Source organism: Lepidothrix coronata, unplaced genomic scaffold (genome assembly GCF_001604755.1).
Source record: "Lepidothrix coronata isolate B3197 unplaced genomic scaffold, Lepidothrix_coronata-1.0 Scaffold12, whole genome shotgun sequence".
NCBI lineage: Eukaryota > Metazoa > Chordata > Aves > Passeriformes > Pipridae > Lepidothrix > Lepidothrix coronata.
This window is the reverse complement of record NW_016690192.1, coordinates 9,721,287-9,742,913: the sequence shown is the minus strand read 5'-3', so window position 1 is coordinate 9,742,913 and position 21,627 is coordinate 9,721,287. Positions and strand designations below refer to the sequence as shown.

At 36.8% G+C, this 21,627-nt stretch overlaps 1 protein-coding gene across 2 annotated transcripts in view; it reads right to left on the bottom strand.

Moving 5' to 3' along the window:
* PKN2 (protein kinase N2) overlaps window positions 1–21,627 on the bottom strand; it is a 54,634-nt gene that overhangs the window by 20,406 nt on the left and 12,601 nt on the right. For both annotated transcript variants that reach the window (XM_017805412.1, XM_017805411.1), the window contains exons 2-3: window positions 9,952–10,252; window positions 2,053–2,204 (exon numbers count right to left, since the gene is read on the bottom strand). In XM_017805412.1, the coding sequence (XP_017660901.1) occupies window positions 2,053–2,204; window positions 9,952–10,252 (453 nt within the window). The remainder of the gene's footprint in view (window positions 1–2,052; window positions 2,205–9,951; window positions 10,253–21,627) is intronic.

The following is a 21,627-nucleotide window of genomic DNA, read 5'->3' as shown; positions in this document are numbered from 1 at the left end:
CTGGATTACTGAGGTTGTATTCAAACTTGTAATTTTCTGCCCCCTTTGCCCACCTCATCCAGACACTGGGTTCTTTTCAAGCTTTGCTTTTTAAAACATTATCAGCATGCTCAAGTCTATGGTTCAAACCTGCCACACTAACTCACTACTGAGCGTTACAAAAATGAGAGAATGAATACGCACCATTTCCATCCTGTTTGCTGAAGTGGCTGGCAATGCTTTTGTGCTTTCCAGCTTGCTCTCTCCAGCCCAGATACTATATAACCCCAATTTGGTAGGCTGACTTAAGCATTTACCAATTGCAAATTCAAGATTCAATCATAAATTTTAATTACATGCCTCAATCATAAAGCAAGGCAGAATTTATCCTCTCTACCTAGTCTGATCCAAGCCTGCTAACAATGTCTAATATTACAGCCCAAGTGTTTAGTTAAGTTTTTCCAGCCTGTTATAAGGTTACTTACCTAGGGTTTATTAGAAACTTAATTCATGTATGTCTTTTGATCCATTTGGGTCAGCAGATCATTAGTTTTAAGTGTACCTGATGTTAAGTATATGGCCTGAGAGGATGTAGACTCCAAGGTTTTCCAGGAGTTGAGGGACTGTGGTGCATGGACAGCATTCCTAGGCCCTTAGTCATAATGTGCACTCCAGGTATTTCTTCCATTTGCCCCAAGCTAGTATGTTAGAGGTCACTTTCAGATAAGGCTACCTGGGACAGAAGGAACTAGATGGCACCTATGGTCCATCTAATCTAAACTCATTTTTCTGGGAGAAAGCAGCATTCACTGCCATTTTTTCAAGGTATAAGGAAGTCATACAGTAGGCAGATACGAAGTGATCTGCCTTTCCACCAACCCTTCGCACAAATTCACTCAGAAAAGTGAAATTCCTTTCCAACACTCAGATTAGAATCAGTTATAACATAATTCACAGATGCCTACTCTTCAAGCCAAACACTTCTTTTTAGTAAGTTCACTGACCTAGCTAGGTGTTGCCTCAGTTAAGATCTTAAAACATTTCTATTTTACTTACTATTGTCTGGACACAAAAATATATAACCAAGCTACTACATACTACTTGTGAGATTTATTCTTGTGTTTCGCCTTAGTTTGGAAATTCATCTCCTTAATGACTTAGTAAATGAAAAGGACAGCTAATGAGTAACAAATGAAAGGTGAAGGGGCAGATAAGTAGAGGATCTTCCCCTCTCTTTTTTCTCATTTGAGAACTATGACTCTCTAATAAAATATGTGTTGCAGCCCCTTTTTTGTTGGTTTCTGTGGCTTTTTTTGTCAATGTTTTTGTTTTGGTTTGTTTTCTTTCATTTAAAAGGTTTGGCTTGTCTTTCACTAGAGTTAGGGGATTCTTAGGGTATGATGAATTTTATTACATAGTAAGAAATATGTAATATGTCAAACCCATTTGAAGGTTAGCAGACACTTTCCCTCCACCTCCTTGGAAAAATTCTGGTGCTATCAAGAGTGAGCGAGCGCAAGGATTTAAAATTCAGATATAGGAATAAGTGTGGATTATTTTTAATTTCACTATCAGATGCTACTTCTAGATTATCACACTTCCATTAAAAAATCTTTTTACTGCTAACTACAACTAGATGACCATTTCAGAAGCATACTTTGCAATGCTGTCTTTTTTGTATTTATTGTGCACATTACAATTTTAAACTAACTGAGTTTTTTTTTTTTTGAGCAGAGTTAGGAAAAGCATCAGACTCCAGCCAGTGTTATACCAAGCTTTGTTGCTAAGGGAATCACACATGGTCAAAGATTACTAGATGTACTAAATTTAGTAAGCCGGATTTGTTATTTAGGTTGAACTGCATGTGCACAAACTGATAAAACAATCACTTCAGTGGGTATCAAACCACAACAGAAAACGGTAATTTGTAGCAGCTCTGATGTAACTATTTAACAGAAATGTACCCCAAACTAAAAATACTGAATTTGCATAATGTTTATACATTGTACAGTCACACTACAGCAGTATGAAAATCCAGTTATTTCATGTTCTTCAAGCATTCCAAATTCTTACCTTTGAAGAGCCATTTGAGTACATCTGTATCATATTTTCTGCTCCCTGTTTTACCTTCAGTTCTATATCCAATTGCTTCTTTAAGGCCATCAATCTGTTGTTAGTAGAAAACCGAGGATCGCTATTTGGAGTATCAGGAGTGCTGGGACAATCTGCGAATTAAAGGTAAGATGTAACGTGTGTAGAAAAAAAACAGGAAGAAAAACCCCAAACCACTCCCCCCCAACCCACCTTACACTCTGTTCTATTAAGTTATACACTAAACAGAACTGGAACATCATACTTGAGAATTAAGACCGACCCTCCTGTCCAGAGCTACTTTGCAACAAGCACCGCAAATGCGCCTTAACATGAAAAGCCTCCCGAAAGCCCAGTGACTCCTACTCGTGTCCTAATTCACATGAATCACTTCCGGGAGTGGTCAAACAGGCAGGTTTGCAGCCAGGTCTATTTTTATTTCAAAGGAGATTTATTTCTTCTGGAATGTCTTGAGTCAATAAAAAAATGCAGTTTTACACTAAGCTTTTTTTATGCTCCTCCTTTTAAATCTAAGTGTTTCAAAAACAAACTTGGATAATAATATTCAGTACTAATGAGCATTGTCTGGATACAGCTATTGAGTAGATCCTCATCTATTCTAGCGTGAACACTAAAGACACTATTTATGTCAAAATTAAGAACAGACGAAATAAGCCTTTTTCTTAGTCGTAAAGCTGAATGATTTTTGCTCTGGAAACATTACCAGAATTCAGGGATAACTGGATATATAGGCAGATAGGTTATCGAACAGCTGTGATCTATGAGAAGGATAAAAGCTTTTTTTGTTTGACAATATTACTGTGTTTGGATCTCCATCTTGTTGGATTAATTTAATGAAATGAAAGTTTTATCAATTAAATTACAGTCAAACTCCTTAACTTTTCTTAACCAGTCTATTAATCACTGGTTCATATGTCAGCTTCTGCAAAATGAACTGTTACCAAACTGAAAATAAGGTCACTGGACTATTTCCTAGCACTCAACTATTTCCAACACAACTGTCCTTTTAGTTATCTTCCCTACAGTCCCAATGGCTTCTCTTCCAACCTTTTGGTAGAAGTCAATAAATTAATTTCCACTTTAATTTTTTTAGAAATTTTTATTCCCTCTACCCTAACAACTGAGAGAATACCTTCTCTATGGACAAATGACATTAGTTGGTCTCCTGGAAGATAGTATTTACCCAGTACAAACAGTACAATCTTTTTTCCAATTGTAATAATTTTTCTCGAATTAAAACTAGCGTGAAGAATTAAGTTCCTGAAATTTTCAATTATCAGAAAACACAGTGGACTAGTAACTTACAAATTGTTATTTAAAAAATGTCATAGGGAGATTTCTTATCTGCCATTTCATATTTCTTCTGTAAAAGCTTCTGATAACTACTTTTGGAGATTTAATACATTTTACTTCCAAGTTTGCTGGGTAATTTCCTCCTAAATTGCAATCTTTGCCAAGTCTACACACAGATTTCATGTAAGGAGGACTTTAATTTCCTCTGCTGCTAATTCACTCTTCACTTCAAAGCCACTTCAAGTCTCTTACTGCATCCTCACTACTTAAAGGTAGGACAGAAAATACCATATGTTAAAGAAAAAAAATCTGCATTATTCCTCATCTGTCTGTTTTGTTGTTGATCCTTTCCTTAATGTTTTGCCTTTGTTTCTCTGTGAAACTGCACTTGAACAGCTTTACCTTAAATCTGTTATTAGTAAAACGAAAATTAACAATATGCTTTCCTCTCACTTAAGTCTTCACTTTTAACTAATTCTCACCTAATAATCTATTCAAAATGAGAACAAACATGAAACTTGAAAGTCACAGTGTCAAGTCTCCTTGTAAAGTAGATTCATCATATAAATGAATATTTACCAACTTTAGATTTAAGATGCAAGCCTCTACCACTTACAGATCCCAGCCCTCTGATGATCTCTGTGAAGACTGTGGGGCTCCTGAAGTCTGTTTTCACAGCTTTCAAAGATGCACACAACCAGTCTCCCTTTGCATTAAAACAACACTCAAGTTGCAAGTTAAGGACTAATTAGAGATAGCTCGGTTCAGGTTGCCCAGGCAGCTGTTATTATCTCCCTTTGCATGTCTCCACTGAGAAGGTGTAACCACATCGCTTACCTGGGTCATCTCAAGAATTGGTCTGTACTTGTGGGCCTAACCTACACTCTAGTATTTAGTTTAAATTGTTGCACTGTATGCTCTGTTAGTAACCAACAGCAAAGGAAACTTTTCTGCAGTATTGACTAATTGGTAGGAAGAAGCAATTTTTTGCCTTCAGGCATAGTAGCTGCTCACTAAACTCCCAAAAATGGAACAATATGGTTTCTTAACGAAGATACTATTTTTTTAAAGAAAAAAACAAGTTTATCAACGGCTTTTCAGAGATGGTTTCCAAGTGACTCCTTCTACTCCTGCTGACAGCCCCCTACCAATACAACCCAGTAAGCAGCCCGAGGCAGCTTCTTATAGAATTCAGATTAAATTTTTAAATCAGCCAGATAAACCGGTTCTATTATGGAAAGCGTTGGCAATCTTAGCAGCAACACTACAAGCTACATCTGTATTAGCTGTTTCCCTTTCTCTTTGTAATATAAGGTTGTAATGACTTTGGATGGCTAGTTATCTCAGATCTATTTGTGTAAAGCACTAGTCAGAGGGGCTCAAATCTCCTCTGAAGGCATTTAGTCATCTTCATAGTACAAGTAAGTAAAAAATTCATCCAGATAATTGCAATCAATGGGATTTATGTATATGCTTGAAGTTAAACAAGGGTTAACTACTCATGCCAAACTGATATTTCACTCAAAGTAGGTAAGTAGGGAGTGGGGAACGGAAGAGATCCTCCAGTTTGCCCTGTCTGCTGGTCAATACAGGCAGTACAAGACTCGCCATTTTGGATGCATTCAAATACAACTTTGCATAGGACAGCAAGAGCTTTGCTCGGTACAGGTTTGGGCTCCTAGGCCCAAATATTCTTCTTGACAGTCAATATCAAGTAAAGTAACAGATGCATTTCAAGTGAACTTAACTTGAAGTAAAACAGGCATGTTATTTTCCTGAAAAACTATGAATGTTGTTGCTTAACATTAGTGAGTTTTGTGTGGCTTGTTAGCACACATCCAGGCTGCTGGAAGAGCTGCAGTGCTGCTTTCCCAGCACCTGCAATATCCTGTTTTCATAAAAATTTAGTCATCAGACTTAGAACAGGTTAATAGGGATGGTTTAATGGATTGGTTTTTAATATTTGGGTTACATGAGGACAATGGCAGTTTTCAGTCTGAAACGTTTATCTGAACTGTGATCTTTGCTCTTTTGAAAACCTTTTCAGTTTCAGTTTTCGTACAGTGCTCAACAGCAAAAATTTCTTTCTTCTAAATGGCCTTTTACCATCACTCCCATCTAAATTATATTTATTAAGAGTAGTTACGCAACTCTACTGAGACTGCTCCTTCCTTTGGAGACTCCTCCCCAGATGCGTACATACACTATTTCTTCAGTGAGCTCAGTGTGAAATCCAGGATCCCAAGTAACTTTCTGAATTTGGGTTCCCAGATGGTAGTGCAGCATGCTGTTAAGCTACTCAATTAGTACCAAGTGCCCTTTGGTAAATAGTTAATCTTATCTGAGGATATTTAATTGCAGTTAGCCTCATCAGTGTCATACCCAACAGAAATACCTGCGATGCATGTTCAGGCATAGCTGAAGGGAGGAAGAAAGAGGCATCATCAGGCTTTTCTCAGGGAGTCAGATGGTTGGATCAGCACTTGAACTAAGCCATCAGAAGGTCCAAGGCAGCAGTGGATATTCTGTGCTCAGAAAACATCCAGCATTGACCTCCTGGAAACTTCTGGAGTTCAACTGAATTTCCATTAGGTAACAGCCAATTTTAACTAATAAAAAAGTCACAGGAGATTGTTTCAAATTGCTTCGGTACTGGTATTCTACACTAAGGTTCCCAAAAGTTACCAAGAAATTCCTGTGCATATGAGTCTTGTAGGTGGAGTCTGCTGTCTAAGAAGTCACTACCTATGTCAATTTTGTTGCTGCCTCTACCAATTTGCAGTAATTGGTGTTATATGGACACTCTGGTGTCTGACAGATTAACCTAGTCATTTGTAGGGACAAAAAATCTCCCTCACTCCCCTGTCAGCTAATCACATTCTTAAAAAAATAAGTTATTTTCTTTGTGATGCCTACAGCCAAATTTGATGTGAAGACGATAGCTTACAAGTTAGTTGGGAGAATGGAAGAAGAGGCATGAACTTGTCTTTTTGAGTTCATGTTCTTCATGTTTTATCCAGTTTCCTCAAATCCCTCAACGTTTTTCTACCATCACACCTTTCTATACACCTTAACTTCAGCTCCGTGAGACAAATTAATTTCCCAATGTATAGATTTTCTATGTATTAACTCTATGCCTAATTAAATTGGTGATTTGCTGTAGGAAAGCTATTTCAGTCTTGCACCTCCACTGAATCATATTAAAAACCACAATCTGCACTGCTACTTTTTACACACACAAGAAAAATACCAGTTTAATCTGTCTTACTGTGATGTATGTTTTCAAAAAATTTCTTCATCTCTAAAACAGAAGTAATCATCTCCATGTTACATTACATCTCTCAGACTTTCAGCAGTAATGGTCATTAGGCTTGTCCTACTCTTATTGCTGGATTCTGCTTACTTTTAAGTGCTCACCTACAAATTTTAAAATTCCACATCCTTGTATGACTAATACGCTGCATGACAAGGGCAGACTTGGGTACAAAGTCCCATTTCTAAAATGAACTTAGACTCATTAGCAACCCATAAGGTAAAGTACACCTATATTATGCTAAAAACTTGTTTCTGAATCACATGCCAAACCTACCCTCACACTCAGTAATACAGCTTTTTGGCAAACCATACTTTTTGGTTAAAGATTAGTACCAATTCTTCAAATAATTGTGAAAATAATTTCCTATGGTATTAAGACTTGGAAAGCCTTCAGCTCTAGGTAAACTACCATAAAAACATCTTGCTTGAAATGGAATGTTACAAAAACAACTTTTTCTACAGTAGATTCGTTAACACTATACTTAATGGTTCAAACATGTATTGATTACACTATGCTGATGACAAAGCAGTTACACCAAAAATTAGTGGTTTGTTTAAAAAGTAACAGAAGTTACTGCTTGATACCATAAGCAACAGTAAGAGTCACAACAGCTTCATGGCACTTTTCAGTTCCAACTTGGGACCACTTTACAAATATATGTTCACACCCACTTTTCAGATATAGGAACAAGGCAAGATTAAATGACTGTTTTAAGTTACCATAATGACCTTTCAACCAGTCAACAGAACAAAAAATTTCAGAGTTCAGGCCCGATGAGTCAAAGGGATCATCACCTCAATGCATCTCAATCCTGACTTTGCTACTTAGAACCTGCAAAAACCTAAACAATATATTCTGTAAGACAGAATGAAAAACAGGGCCATCCCTGAAAAATACTCAAGTACATAAAGAGAACACAGACCTTGACTCCCACAGTTCTCGAACCCTTCTTTAACTTATTTTCAGCATTCATGATCTGCACAGCCTAAAAATTTCCCATATATTTCCTTCTCTCTTTTAAATAATTTGTTACTAACTGACCAGAAGAAGGTCAAACATGAGCTAAAGTGAAAAGCAGTAACATGGAATAAAGATAACCCCTGGAAACAATGCACTTATTCGGGGAGCTCCCATATTCATCAGTAAATGGTTATTAAATTCACTGCTGATTCCAGCAAAAGCAAGAACTCCTAAACTGAGATACCTGTGACCTCTCCACAGAGGTATCTTATGTCAGATGGCAGTGACCTTTAGGGTTATGTGTCTATGTACTCCCTGAATAATGAGTGTGTGTACATACACACACACAGTTTGCATGTCACAGCTTCTATATTACCAACCCTATTTTGCAAAGGCCAAGCTTACTAATACCTTAAGTGAAACCTAAGACTTCATTGTTAAAAATCAGATTACCACCCAGATGACTCGCACCCATTGGTCTCAGGACACACAGAACATTTACTGATAGTGCTCTTCCTCCATGAACTACTGATTATGAATGAGAAAGAAGACAAGCAATCAAGTTACAAGGCAAACAGTATAAAAGACAGACAATATAAAGATCTTTACAAACAATATAAAGATCTCCACAGAATTAATAAGTTTTTTCTTGCATATTTCAATAATTAAGACTGTACAACCTATCTACCAGTAACACTTAGAATGGAATGGAATTTAAAAACATAGTACTAAGAAGTTTAGCACACATCAAAAGCATGTAGAAGCACATAAATTTATCAACCTTGATCTTTTATCCTTTGAACCTCTACTGCACTTCCGAAGACATGCACAATGACAATATTGCTCATTAACTCATTATGATAAGGGTTTTAAAAATGCTACACTGGAAGAGAGAATTTCAACAAGAGCATTTCATGCTCATCCACTTTCTGAGTTCTAGCACTGGATGAATTTTGCGAATTTATGTCTGCACAGATTTTTAATATTTGGTCTATACACAGTTTGTATACCATTTTCTTTCTGTTCCACTCTTCCTGTTCCTTTAAAAGCCACACTACTGTCGACAGTTAGGCAGATTTTCATAAACCTTAGCTGATATGGAACAGAATGCTTTATGTCTACCAAAAGCCCAGTGGCTATCTAAGAAGCACACATTATTGTATTCATTCCCATTTCACGCTGCAGCAACCACTTTGCCTCACTAATTCCAGCTGTGTCCCCGTTCCGCCTCTTGTATCTTGCACAGATCAAAAGCAAAAAAGAGCAGAGAATACAGAGGATACTGTGCAGGCCATCTTGGACCACACATGGACACCTGAACACCTTGGCAGTACGTCACAGAGCCAGATAGTCCTGCCGGTACTTTCCTAAATTCTCATGGTAACCAACCTTCCATCATAGGGACGATGCAGATTTTTGTTCTGCTGCCCCAGCTTCTTTAGGGTTTGCATTCACTTCGCATAAACCTTCAATGGCTCGTGCACATTTATTAACTTTTTGCCAAGAAGAGTCTGTGCAATGTGAAATCATCAAGCTGGCAGTATCCAGCAGGTCATTCCACAAAGCTGAAAAAGGACTGTTTACTTTCACAACATTCCATCTTAAAATACCAAGCCTGGTATTCTTAAAAAATACATTCAAAATTAGTATTGACTCACTGCCACACCACAGAAAATACTAATTAAAACCATTAACTACAACCATTCTGTGATTCTGTGAAAACAATTTCCAATTGTCTTTAAAATGGTAGCTTTGCCGTGGAAAAGCCTGGAGACTTAACACATCCTAAGAAGTGTCACTGTAAGAAATGTTTGATAAGTTAGTCAGATAACAGTATAACATAAAAGCATTTTCTGAGTTAAGTCTTAAGTTTAAAAAAAAAAACACCCAACAAAACTTTCAAGTATAAATGTTGTAGATTTTTCTCCCATAGAATAAAAAGATGCATTAATGCTGATGCCTACAGTGTAAGTTGGAGAATGTCACTGGGAGAGCTACTAGTATTTGCTTTTATACAGTGAAAAGCTATTAGGAAATATTACAGTGACTGAGAAAATACTTTAATACAGTAAGAACTGAAAGTGAAGAACTCACAGTCCATGAAATACAGTGTTCCCTAGAAACTCAGAAGTACTGTACACTCACTTGTGAATCAAAACAAAGAGACATACATAAGTAACAAGCTTGCCAACTATGGATTCGCTCATTCACAGAGCAATTTTTTCCAGTGAAATGGGGTACAGCTTATCTCAGCTATGAGGAAAAACTGATTTCACAGTAACACATAGTACCTGCAACATCTTCTAGATCCGTTACAACAATGCGTGCATTTAGCTCCTGTAACTTATGATGCAAGTCTTCTAACTTCTTATTTGATTTTTTCAAAATGTTGTCCACATATGCCAAGTTCTTTTTATCTGTTGTGACCTTCCTGAGGTTCTCTGCTCCCTCCTTGATTTTAAGTTCCTTCCTTATTTCCCGCTTGATTTGGTCCTTTATTTCATCCAGCTTCTGCTGTACCATTGTATCTGAGAAGTCCAACTTCTGGCCAGTGCTCACGTTCTCAGAGGTTACAAGACCTTTGGCATCCCCCTAGGAAGAAAAACAGTAACATAACCATCAGGAAACACTGCTTCTGTCAACACATGCCACACACTTAAAGTGACCGGAGCCAGGTCCCTGTATGCTAAACACTTGCTTTGCAAGAACATTTACGAACTGTGGCTTTACACCAACGTTGACCTAAAGCAACAATCTCACAAGATACAACATGTTCACTGGAGTTACATTTTACAACAGATTTTATATTTAGTGACATCTTTACTATGCCTATTTTTAACACCAAGAGATTTAAATACTTTTGGATTTGTCATGGCTGCTTGCCTGGCAGTTATATGCCCCAGAGCTGATGATTCACATTTGTAATTTTCTAGATTTAATTTGTGTTTTAATAGACCAGATGGATATAGGAAATAAGACTAACTTCTAACAATTATTATCTATGATGAATTTTTATACATTCATTAGAATAGATTCCTTTTAAAGATTGCAAAAAAAAAAAAGAAAAACCATGGTGTTGTTTTCAGTTGTTTAAAGAAATACTGGCATCTTTATGAAGATTTGTCAAACACATTTGCTGGTTTTTTTTATTTTTATTTTTTTAAGTTCCTCAAGTAAAGCCTTTCACTTAAAAAAAATCATAATAATAGCAAAAAAAAAAAAATCTTGCTTTCTTGTGCAGGCAAGCTAGGCTGAAATGAAAAGAAAAAATTGTTGCAGTGATGAACAGGAGTTGGTGCAGTAAGGGAGCAAGGGATGAAATGTCAGATGCCCAGTAGACAGGAGCTCGTGCTTGTGCCTAGTATGCAATCACATATCACTGAGAAGTAAGAGCACAAAGGGCATGTTATAGAACCTACATCAATAAAATTCAAATACAATTAATTACACATGTGACAGACTTTCCTCTGTCTTATACAGGGACCCTGGACACTGAGTAGACATTCGGTCCTACCCAGAAGTCCCAGGTAGAGCTAAGTCAGTGAAGATCGAAGAAGGGTTCTCCTGAACTTAGAATTTGATCCAGTCCTAATTCAGGATTTATTTAATAAACATGTGGTCTGACTTGCACGTAACTACCCAAGAGACCAAAATTCCAGTAAATTTTCTTAAGCATGATAATGAAATTACTTAGACTTCAGAAAAAGTGGGTGGACAGTAAGGTATTTGAAGGTGTAATTAAAATTTTGAATGTTTTTGCTGTAAAATTTGTTGTTATCACTATTTGTTGTTGTAAAAAGTAACAATACAACAGAGTAAACAGTAGAAGAAAACATTTGGGAAGCAGTTCAGGGAGGACAGCATCAGCTAATAAACTGAAGAATGTCCAGAACATGTAATCACTCGAGATAGTCCACAGTAATTTTGTTTTCAAAAGACAAAAACAAAAGACTCTGCATCATGAAGGTTGTGCCTGGACCATATAGGACAACAGATAATGTAGGTCAAAGTATTTCAATCTGTCATGTTGCAGCAATAACTGCCTTCCATAAGCGAGATCCAATCTACTAGTCCTCAGCTATAATTTTATAAGTTTCCTGAATCTCTCATTAAAACATTTCTACCCGCAGCTGCTACTTTTAGTACAGAAAGTTAACAGCTCAAGGATTCTTAAGTACTAAAAGCAGTCAGAAGCACTATCTTGCCATAGAATTTGACTATCAGTCAGAAAGACAAGAAGTAAACAATGTAGAAATGACAAACTGAGTGAGAAACAAAAGGGAAAAAAACTCATGCAAATTTACTTTAAGTTCACTTGTGAGTGCATTTCTCTGTGTAGATTAAAATAAATAATTATGCATATGTAGAGAGGCTATTAATAGTTGGACTGGGAAATACATGACACTGTTTCCATATATAGGCATATAAAAAGAATCAACTTTTTTTTAATTAGAATAATCAATAGCAATGAGCAACTAGTAAAAGGTGCATATCCACAATGAAGGAAACCATGTGTTGAGTGTTTTGTTCTGAGAAAAAACTGAAACTGAAAATAAAATAATATAGCAACTGTATGGCAAACTATTTGTTTAAGCAGTAAACATATCCAAATTAGATTAAGATCTTTGATTTCCCTGTTTTTCTAACATATAAAAATTTCAGATGTAGAAAAAGAGCATCAAGATTCGCAAACTACTATACAGCCTTTAAAAACAGAGATAAAAAAAAGTTTGCAAATAAAAAGTATGTATTTTTAAACCATAATCCTTTGTGCCTGTTCTGCAGCTTCCTAGAAAGAAATTCATCATCTACCCCCTCAAAGTACGATATTACACTTTCCAAAGTTCAGAGAAGGAAGATAAACAATAAATGGAAATAAAAAACCCCAAACCAAATCCCAACAAAACCACCAAACCCCACCCCAAACCCAAAAGAAAACCTTTATTCTGTGTTTCAATAGCACCTGAAGTATGCTAAAAACAAACTCTCAAACAAAACAATGTAACTAAAATATAAATAATTCAGAAATATTCTTCACTAGGGTTTACCAAAGAGACTTCAGTTAATTGTTAATCTGTTGAACAATAACGTATTTTGTTACAGGGGAGGTTTTTATCCCTCTACAAGCCCTACATCCCATCTGTTAAAGGGATGTTATGTTCTTCCATAAACAGGTTTTTGGAGCCCTTGTTCCAAATATAGTCTCTAGCAAGTCTTCAATGAAATTAGATCTTCATGATCATTAGTAATTTGCCTTCCAAATTTGCAGTAATTGAGTTAAAGTTCTCCTCAGCCTAAGCAGTCTTAGCAGCATCTTTGTCCCTGGACCTAAGAGTTTCAGGATACAGAGCTGTCTTCTTCAATCTGCTTCTAAGAAAGCTGAGTTAACACTGTGGATACCAACACTGGAAGCTAGTCACACTGCCTGTGCATTTAAACAATCATCTTTAAATCCCCCCAAAGGCCACAGATGATACTCCTTCAGTCTCTTCTAACATTCCAAGTTAATGATACTTTTGAGCAAAAAGTACTCTCTCACCTAGTTACCCAGACATGTCACCTGGCACAAAGGTCACTGTGAAATAAATTCTTCCAAGGAGGCAACTGTGCACCCAGTGACCCCTGTGACCCTTGAAGGTCACTGTGAATGCAGAGCAAGAATGTGTTCTGCAATGTGAAGCTGTTCTGGGCCTGTTGATGAGTCTGCGCTGACGAATTTTGCTGCTGGGATGCAGCAAAGGTTTGAGACAGATCCTCACAGTGGAGAGATGAGCAGCCTCAAAAGCATTTAAAATGGAGATAATGCCCACACTGGCACAACTGGACAGAATGTCTAATAGCTGAGTAAGAGAAATGAGGTAGGATTTTTTCTTTAAGAAAAGCACCTCCCGGAACTCCAAACTCAAAAATACACTTTTTAAACTGAAGTGACTTAAAATACAGGATATTCCAGCTTTATTTGATGACATCCTATTACAAGTCTCTTATTAGAGCTGAATATTCTTTCAAAAAATTATTTTCCCCACTTGGATAAACTCCCTCCCAGGTTGAGCCTCACATCCTTTAGGTTGTAGGTGTTCTGTCCCCTGAACCTGAAAATTAAATCTGTTAAAGGAAACAACAGCTGGAGGCAGGGCCCAAGTCCTTTCCTTTGCACTGTTCAAGCAGTCAGGGTGCAAAGACAGGAGAAATCATTCACATTCTCTGTGTCAAGAAGCCATCACTGAATTTTGCACGGCTCCTTCCTTTACTCTTCCTCTCAGAATCACTTAACATAAAATATTTTAAGAGTGGAAATGCTTCGAACAGATAATGACTAAACCACTCCTGCTGGCAAAACAGAGAACAGGCCTCATTGCTTTAAAATCCAAGACAAAAGAATGGGCAGCCAGTTATTGATTCTCAGTTTCTTTTTAAATTCTGGTAGTGTTTTGACTGCTGGTTAGAAGAGAAGGGCCAGTCTTTGCTGGGAGGTCCCAACACTGGACTACTGGGCACAGCAGCTGCTGGTGACCCAGTTCTCGGCCTGAGCAGCAGAGAAGGGCAGCATCGCCCACCCAGCAACTGGAGGCAGCAGTGCACACCTCTGCAGTGGGAAAATACATGTTCGTGAGCCACACTGGGGATTTCTGAAACATTTCAGCACGTAATGAAACCAAAACTATGTTTATCAAAATAAACTATCAAGGACCACAAATTAGATACTACTGATTATAAAAAAAAAAAGAGAAAAACAAAGGAGTCCACATATTCAGCTTTCCCTCTGCAACAGACTCAACCTCACTTCGATTGCTGGCTCAAAACTATCTATTTACATAGATTAACTCAAGATGCCAGCCTTCAATTTCTCTACTCCTGGGAAATGTTTTAAGTATAGTTGCTGAAAATAATGAGTAGTGGTCTGAGCATGTCTTTTAATAATACAGTCTATTCTGGCTGATGTGGTGAAAAAAAGTAGTAATACTGTTTATGAGAACCCATAGGGCGCTTACACTTCTGCCTCAGGTCAATTCTGAACCAAATAACTGGTGAAGCAGGTGCTTTGAGATACTGCATCTACCACCCAAAATCCCATTTAATAAAACACCTAAACTGCTGAATGATGGCAAAGGCACTGCTGAACAGAAAAAAGGACCATGAAGCTGAAGATATTAGAGAATCTGCTTAAGTTGTGTAAACTGAATGACTTTGAATTCAAAACGAGATTATCAAACTGCCATCTCTTAGGAAAAAAAAGATAATTCTAAAAACCTGGGCATTAATAACTCCCAAAGACTTGCTCCTAAGAGCACCGTACAACTGTACTGTGTTATATCATATATTCAATATAGAGAATATTGACTAGGGCAAGAATTTAGATTGCTGACCTCTGGTAGGAGTTGTTATAGAAAGGTAAGTGGAGTCTTCAAATAGAGCATGCTTAACACCCGATGAGAGCTCATGCACATTATTTACACTTCACTCCAATGTGCTATTAACACACTGAACCTCCCTTTAGAAAAAAACCCAAACCAGACAATATCAAAACTCACAGTAAAATTGCTTATATTTTTTCCTCGAAGTATTGGCATTCTGTTTTTATATGGTCTTGAATTTTAGTAACAGTTTCTACAGACAATTAGACAGTAAGAAAACCTGTTTGACAAGTATAGCTATAATGCTTGGCTATTTAATATAAGCATACTTGTTTTGAATATAAAAATAAGATTTTCATGATTTTCATCTTACGCATGATTAAATTTGTAATTTAATTTTGAAGAGCTGGAATTACAGATTTGGAACTACTATGATTCTTAATATAAGTTCTGAATAGTTTTTTAGGATACAAAAAAAAAAAAGAGGAAAAGGAAAAAAGTTGCTTTTCTGAGCTAACTGCCAAGGTCCCTGAAGTTCTCTACAGTAATTCCTGAAACTAGAGTAGTCTTTGATTTTAAGAACAATGTTAATCAATTGCAAACTTCCCTTCCCCCCCAAAGTCATTCATAAAACCAGATGTGACGGCTTGTCTGGATTACTGGAACTACATGGACTATTTCCTCCTGCCCAGAAGCAAATGTGATTGTGGTCAAGATCTCAGCACTCACCAAACGTCAAGAACAAAAAAAAAAACCTTGGAGGCTTAATAGATTTTGGCATTAGTTTGCTGTGCTAACATGTCACAAATCAGGATTTAAATTTAATCTCAGTCACAGTTCTCTGCTTTGTAACAAGAGGCTGTTTAAGGCAGAAATATCCATAGTGCACTGCATTATACGTGGATGAATTCAAGTAGGACACTGATTAAATGGGGTTCAATTCCTGTGAGCAAACAGTGAGTGCCCAGCTATAAGAGATGAAATGGATTTTAAAAAAAAAAGAAAAAAGTGTTCCTTAAAATAGGGAGGTCCTCAATCAGCTGGTCCTCTCTGCCCTCTCTCCCAGTCCGAGCTGTTGTCCGGATGAATACTTCAGGAGGAATGTTTGCTTTTACTCAGGTAACAGCTGCTGGGCTGCAGCACTTGGTCCTCCAGCTCCTCCATGAAAAGCTGTGTGACCCGCCCCAGAACACTGCATCTAAACAGGTAACACAATTCCCTGGGGATTCCTTGTTAACATCCAGGCTTCCAGCCACCAACAATCCCTGATTAGGCCAGCATTTACTAACACAAAGAACATGTCCCCCCCCAAATGTGCTCCAACAGCAGTACAGACTTGCTTACAGAACTGGAAGTTGTGTCCATGCAGTGCTGTGCCAACAGCAGTTAGAGAAAGGGATGTAAGAGAGAGATTTCTTTGCCACAGAAGGGAATGAAAACATTTTAAGAAATGCAGCCTTCAGCTGTTTCTCGTTGTAGCACCTTCTGATGGTTTTACACAAGGAGAAGAACCTGCAAAGAGGCTTGCAAAGAAACGTGACGTTGAAAGAAAATCCCCACAGTGACCTTTCTCACGATCACAAGGACTTGATGGAGGCTGTGGCACAGCACAGGTGATGAGCACCCAAATCTGAGGTCACAGATGGCTACAGTATCCAAGAAGCGTGACTAGATATTCTGGCAACAGGCATGGTACAAACACTTCAGCAGTTTCCAAGCTTTTATCTGTAACTTGAAGTTCCTACTCCCTGCCAAAAAATTCCAGTGGAGTCCAGCATGGTGGAAACAAACCTTAATCTTTCTAGTTACAGATGTGAAAAAGAAACAGCAGAATCCCAGTTACAATGAATAGGGCCTGCTGTCATAACCTTTATTAACACATGTCCGTGAATAAGATCAGCACATGAAACGACGCCTACAACACCACCACTCCTCCAGTCTCTGAGACTTCGCTGTCTTAGTTTTCATTTAGCTTCTCGTAATATATGAGAATAATATACTCAGAAGAAAATTGCATTTTACATAATTAGTATGGTTTCAACCAGACCACACACATTAGTTGAAACTCTATTAAATACCAAAATGTAAACAATCTCTTTCAAGATAGAGGGAAAAAGATTTTATGAAATGTTAATACCACACTGCACACTGAAAATATTACCAATAATGATGTATCGTAAAACTGTGTCAAGAAGACTGAAGTAGTTCAGTCTAAAATGCAGCCTCACCAAGATGCATGCAGTCAAAGCACTGAAATGATAATTTCTCATCTAATTCCTGCAACATTATCATAGCATATATTCATAATGTTGTAAATACACACACCCCTCTGGAAGATGAGGAAAGCCAGGTGGATTAAGTGACAGTTCAATAAATGAAAGAGAAGCAAGTTCAAAATATTTTAAGACTAAGTCCCTTAGTCACAGATTCTGAACTGGATCTGTACACTTACTGGACTGGACTGGGCAGTGCAAACGGACAGGCATCTGTGTCCTACCTCCTACTGCCAACACAGGAATTTCATGCACAAACTTGTTTTGCGTTTTCTAAATTTGAACTGGAAAATTTAGTCTTCTTTTGAGACATACTTTGGTGAAAAATTCTTAAGATCCCATAAAAATATGAAGACTGGTAAACAGCAGAGAAATTACTCTTTTTGAGTGTTTAACAGTTTGAGGCTGCTTTAAAATAAGAACCTCTTAAGTTTTAAAATTGATAGCAAATACATGGGACTTAGATATTGGTGAACTTTGGTTTGTTTGTTATTTTAAACACCTTCAAATAAACACAAGAGTTACTGTTTTAATCATGTAAACATCTGCAATTTTCTGTACCATATAAATATATAAACAACATTGTCCTAATGGCCTAGAATTACTTCTTGAATATATACAGCATGCACTTTTAAAATAAAGTGTGTATTTTAACATACTTGCCAAATAGTACATATGGATATCCATTTCTTTTAGAAATTAATACACCCATTTTGAATTACTGCTAGAGACTGAAACAACAGGTTGTTTGTTTTTTTTAAGAGAAATTCTTATCACTAGACTTGTCTCAGTTTGACTTGATTGATTCCTGTGTAGTTACATTAAGCTCAAATCTGGTGCAAGAAATTGTTTTACGGCTTTGAAATACTTCAAGTCCAACATGACTTACTCAAGAAACAGAACTATCTAAGATAAAGCTAAGGTCATGCAAATGTTGTGTGGAGAATTTGCCTCTAAGTACTTATAATACAGAAACCAGTAATCTGTCCCCAAGACAGAAACACTCTCCCCCTTCCCCATGCTAGTTTCAGCATATCTGTGGAAGTGTGTGTTAAAGCAAACACCTAAACTCAAGGATTTCTGCTGCTACAGAAAGTAAATTTTTAATGTTATCCCAATATAAATGCTTTCATTGGTTTTTTAAATATAAAATATTTACCCGGTTTTGTCTAACATTCAGAACAGAATAATATGACATATACAGCTCAAGATGTTCGAAAAAAAATATCATTACCTTAACCAAGCTACAAGATGTGATATTTAACTTGGTAGAAGAGATTTTCAAAGGTAGAAAGGTCAAGTCAACAGACATGAGTCACAGTCACACCTTATGACTTCGATAACTCCTCCTCAAACTCAATGCACACTGTACAAAGGTGATAATTTGTTGGGCGTGCATCCAAAAATATACTTACCTTAATGTGAAGTTAACATTGCAACTATACATTTTCAACAGCTGTAATGTTAACATTAAGATAAACGTGTGTGGTTAAACTTCTGCTTGTGAAGGAGTTTTAGTTACTATGCAGAAATACAAAAATAAAATCCCAAGGAATTCAAACCCCAGCCATTAATACCGACAATCAGGTCCACTCCCATTTGTAAGGTGTTTTTCTTCTTTTATGATAAAACTAAATTATATAATAGCTTCTATTACAAAAGTATTATTATCTATCTCAGATAATGCAACAGACTGACCATTCCGCTCATCAACAAATCACAATATCAGCAATTGCCACATCTCAAGTGGTGGTACTTCAATGTAACACAGTCTAACTAAACTGCAAGAGAAGAATGCTAAAATGTCTTACCACACAAAGAAGTCATTACAATTGGAACTTCTCTGTTCTTTTAGTGCAGGTTAACATTGAAATGATGTAAAAGAAATCCTCATCTAATAAACAGGAATTTCTCAATAACGCATACAAGTACCAGGACACTGCTAAAGACCAATACACTTCTTTAATCTGAAAAGCACAACAAAGTGGTCTCAGAACCTCCATTTCTGTCATGAATAATTATCAATTGAAAAGAAAAAAACCCCAAACTTCTTTGTTTCTGGCAATTTCAACTTTCAGCACAGACTACTGATGTTAGTCCATTTAACTTTACTATATTTTACAGGAGCTATTTTTAGCCATTGCAAAACTAATGGAAGAGTTGAGAGTCTACATTCCACTGTAATTAAGCCATCACCTTTAGCAGCCAACTATTTTGTACATTATAAATGCAGCAAGACATATCAGAGATAATACTAACATCTGCTTCATGAGGCAAGAGGCCAAGTGGCTAAATACTAGATCCTTGTGAAGGAACCAGACTTTTTTGCTTTCTAGGACTTTGCAACAGTGGTTTTACCACAGCTTATGGGTTTCCCAGCCTGATACCTGAATCTGTTATTACAGGAAAGGGATGTATGTTTGTATTTATACCAAGGAGCTATGCTATATTCTAGGATTGAGAACCCTTTCTCAGTACTTTGGGTTATTATATCTGAAGTTACTGAATTTCACAGCCTATACTTCACCCAGCTGGAAATCCTGCTCCTACTTTCACCTCCAGCAGTAAAAGAAGGATGGGAAAGTCTCCTTAAATCCTTTCCTCATCTTTTACAGGTGGTCAGTAGAAAAGATCACTTTTTCCTACTGGGGCTACCACACCCAAAATTCCACTTGCAGAGATGCAGGCATCTCATTCCATGCCTTTCCAGTAAAAGTTTATGGATGAACACAGAGTTATTTATGGAAGCATTACTTCACATCCCCATTTGTCTGAGACTTCTACTGAGCATCACTGATGTATGCTGTGATACATCTGAATAGTGTTTTTGCAATCCTTCTTTCTCTGGCCCTTAGAATATGGTAGAAAATTTCTCATTGGCTCTTAATGTCCATTTTCTATTTAAGAATTCCCTAGGCATTATAGAATCATGAAGAAATAGAACCCTGTCTTAAACTACACCAGAAGCCAAAAGAAAATTGCCTGACTTTACTGCTTTACATACAACAGCAATGAAAAAGAGGCAGGTGATTTCATTTACTATATGGATTACAAAAAGTTCTTAATACATTTACATTTCTAAATACAAATCTGCTTAAAGTTTTGGTTTTAAAAACTTTCTACATTTTCTTAGTTTTTAGGAGCCCTGATCCCCTACTGACTGCAATACAGTACTCTAATTAAATCTACTTTCTTATGACCCAAAATGAACATCTGACTTATATATGAAGTTTGCAGCAAAAAGTGTTGAAAAAAGTCTAGGATTTTAGCAAAGGATTGCCTAATGCATATTTAACAAGTTTTATTTTTTATGTTCAGCCTCAGCACCATCTCCCAAGTAAGCTGTTTCCTGTTTTGCATAGGTACTTGCACAGGACTCTTTTCCATCTAGCTCTTGTCATCAGCACAGTTTCAATATCAGTTAAATAGAAAATGGGAAGCATCGGTTTCAAAATAACCAATGCACCAATGAGACCTGTAATATAACAGATATAAAGCAGCACAAACCAGCTTTTCAATGCATCATGTACAGACATACCCACAAAACTAAATCTTATAGGATATTCTATAAACCCAAGTATACATATCAATGGCAAAAAGTTCTCACCTTACAATTGCATTAAATTAGGGGAACGATACGTTATTTTTTATACTGCTGAGCATTCAGAAAACCCACAATGAGGTATACTTGTTAGTGACCTCAATACCCTTCCTTTTTCAGAGAAGGGAAGGTTACACATGCATTCCATATGTTTTCCAGCACCAACCATGTGAATGGAATCTTGAATGTGTTATGTAATCTCTGTATATCCTAAATTGATCTATTTTTGAATATTAAAAGCCTCACTCTGTTTTACAGGGCACATATGAACAGTAGTTTTCCCACACACTTACAATTTCAAAAAACGTCCTAGCAATATTTGTTGCCAATATTCCAGTGTAACTGATTTTGGTATGCTCATAACTTTCAAGGCATTCTTCTTCAAGGCTAAAAGTTTTCCACTTCATTTCAGCTCAGAAGCGTTTCAGTTAGCAGCCTGAGAAAAACCTTTAGGTAGTAACAGAAACTGTAGCATCAAAACTGTGGTAAATAGATTATTCTGCTTTATCAATAACCAAGAGCTACAAAAAAAAATACTTTAGATATGACATTCAGCAAAACCTTCATGAAGAAGTCCTTTAAGCTAAAGAAAGAAAGTACTGCAGTCAGAAGCTATTTATGGTTGAAGTTTAACCTGCTGCATTCCCAAGAGTATCTACAATGTATTCCTCTATAATGAGCTATCTAATCTAAGGCATCTCATCTTTAGGAGACAAAAATATACAAACTAACTTTTGA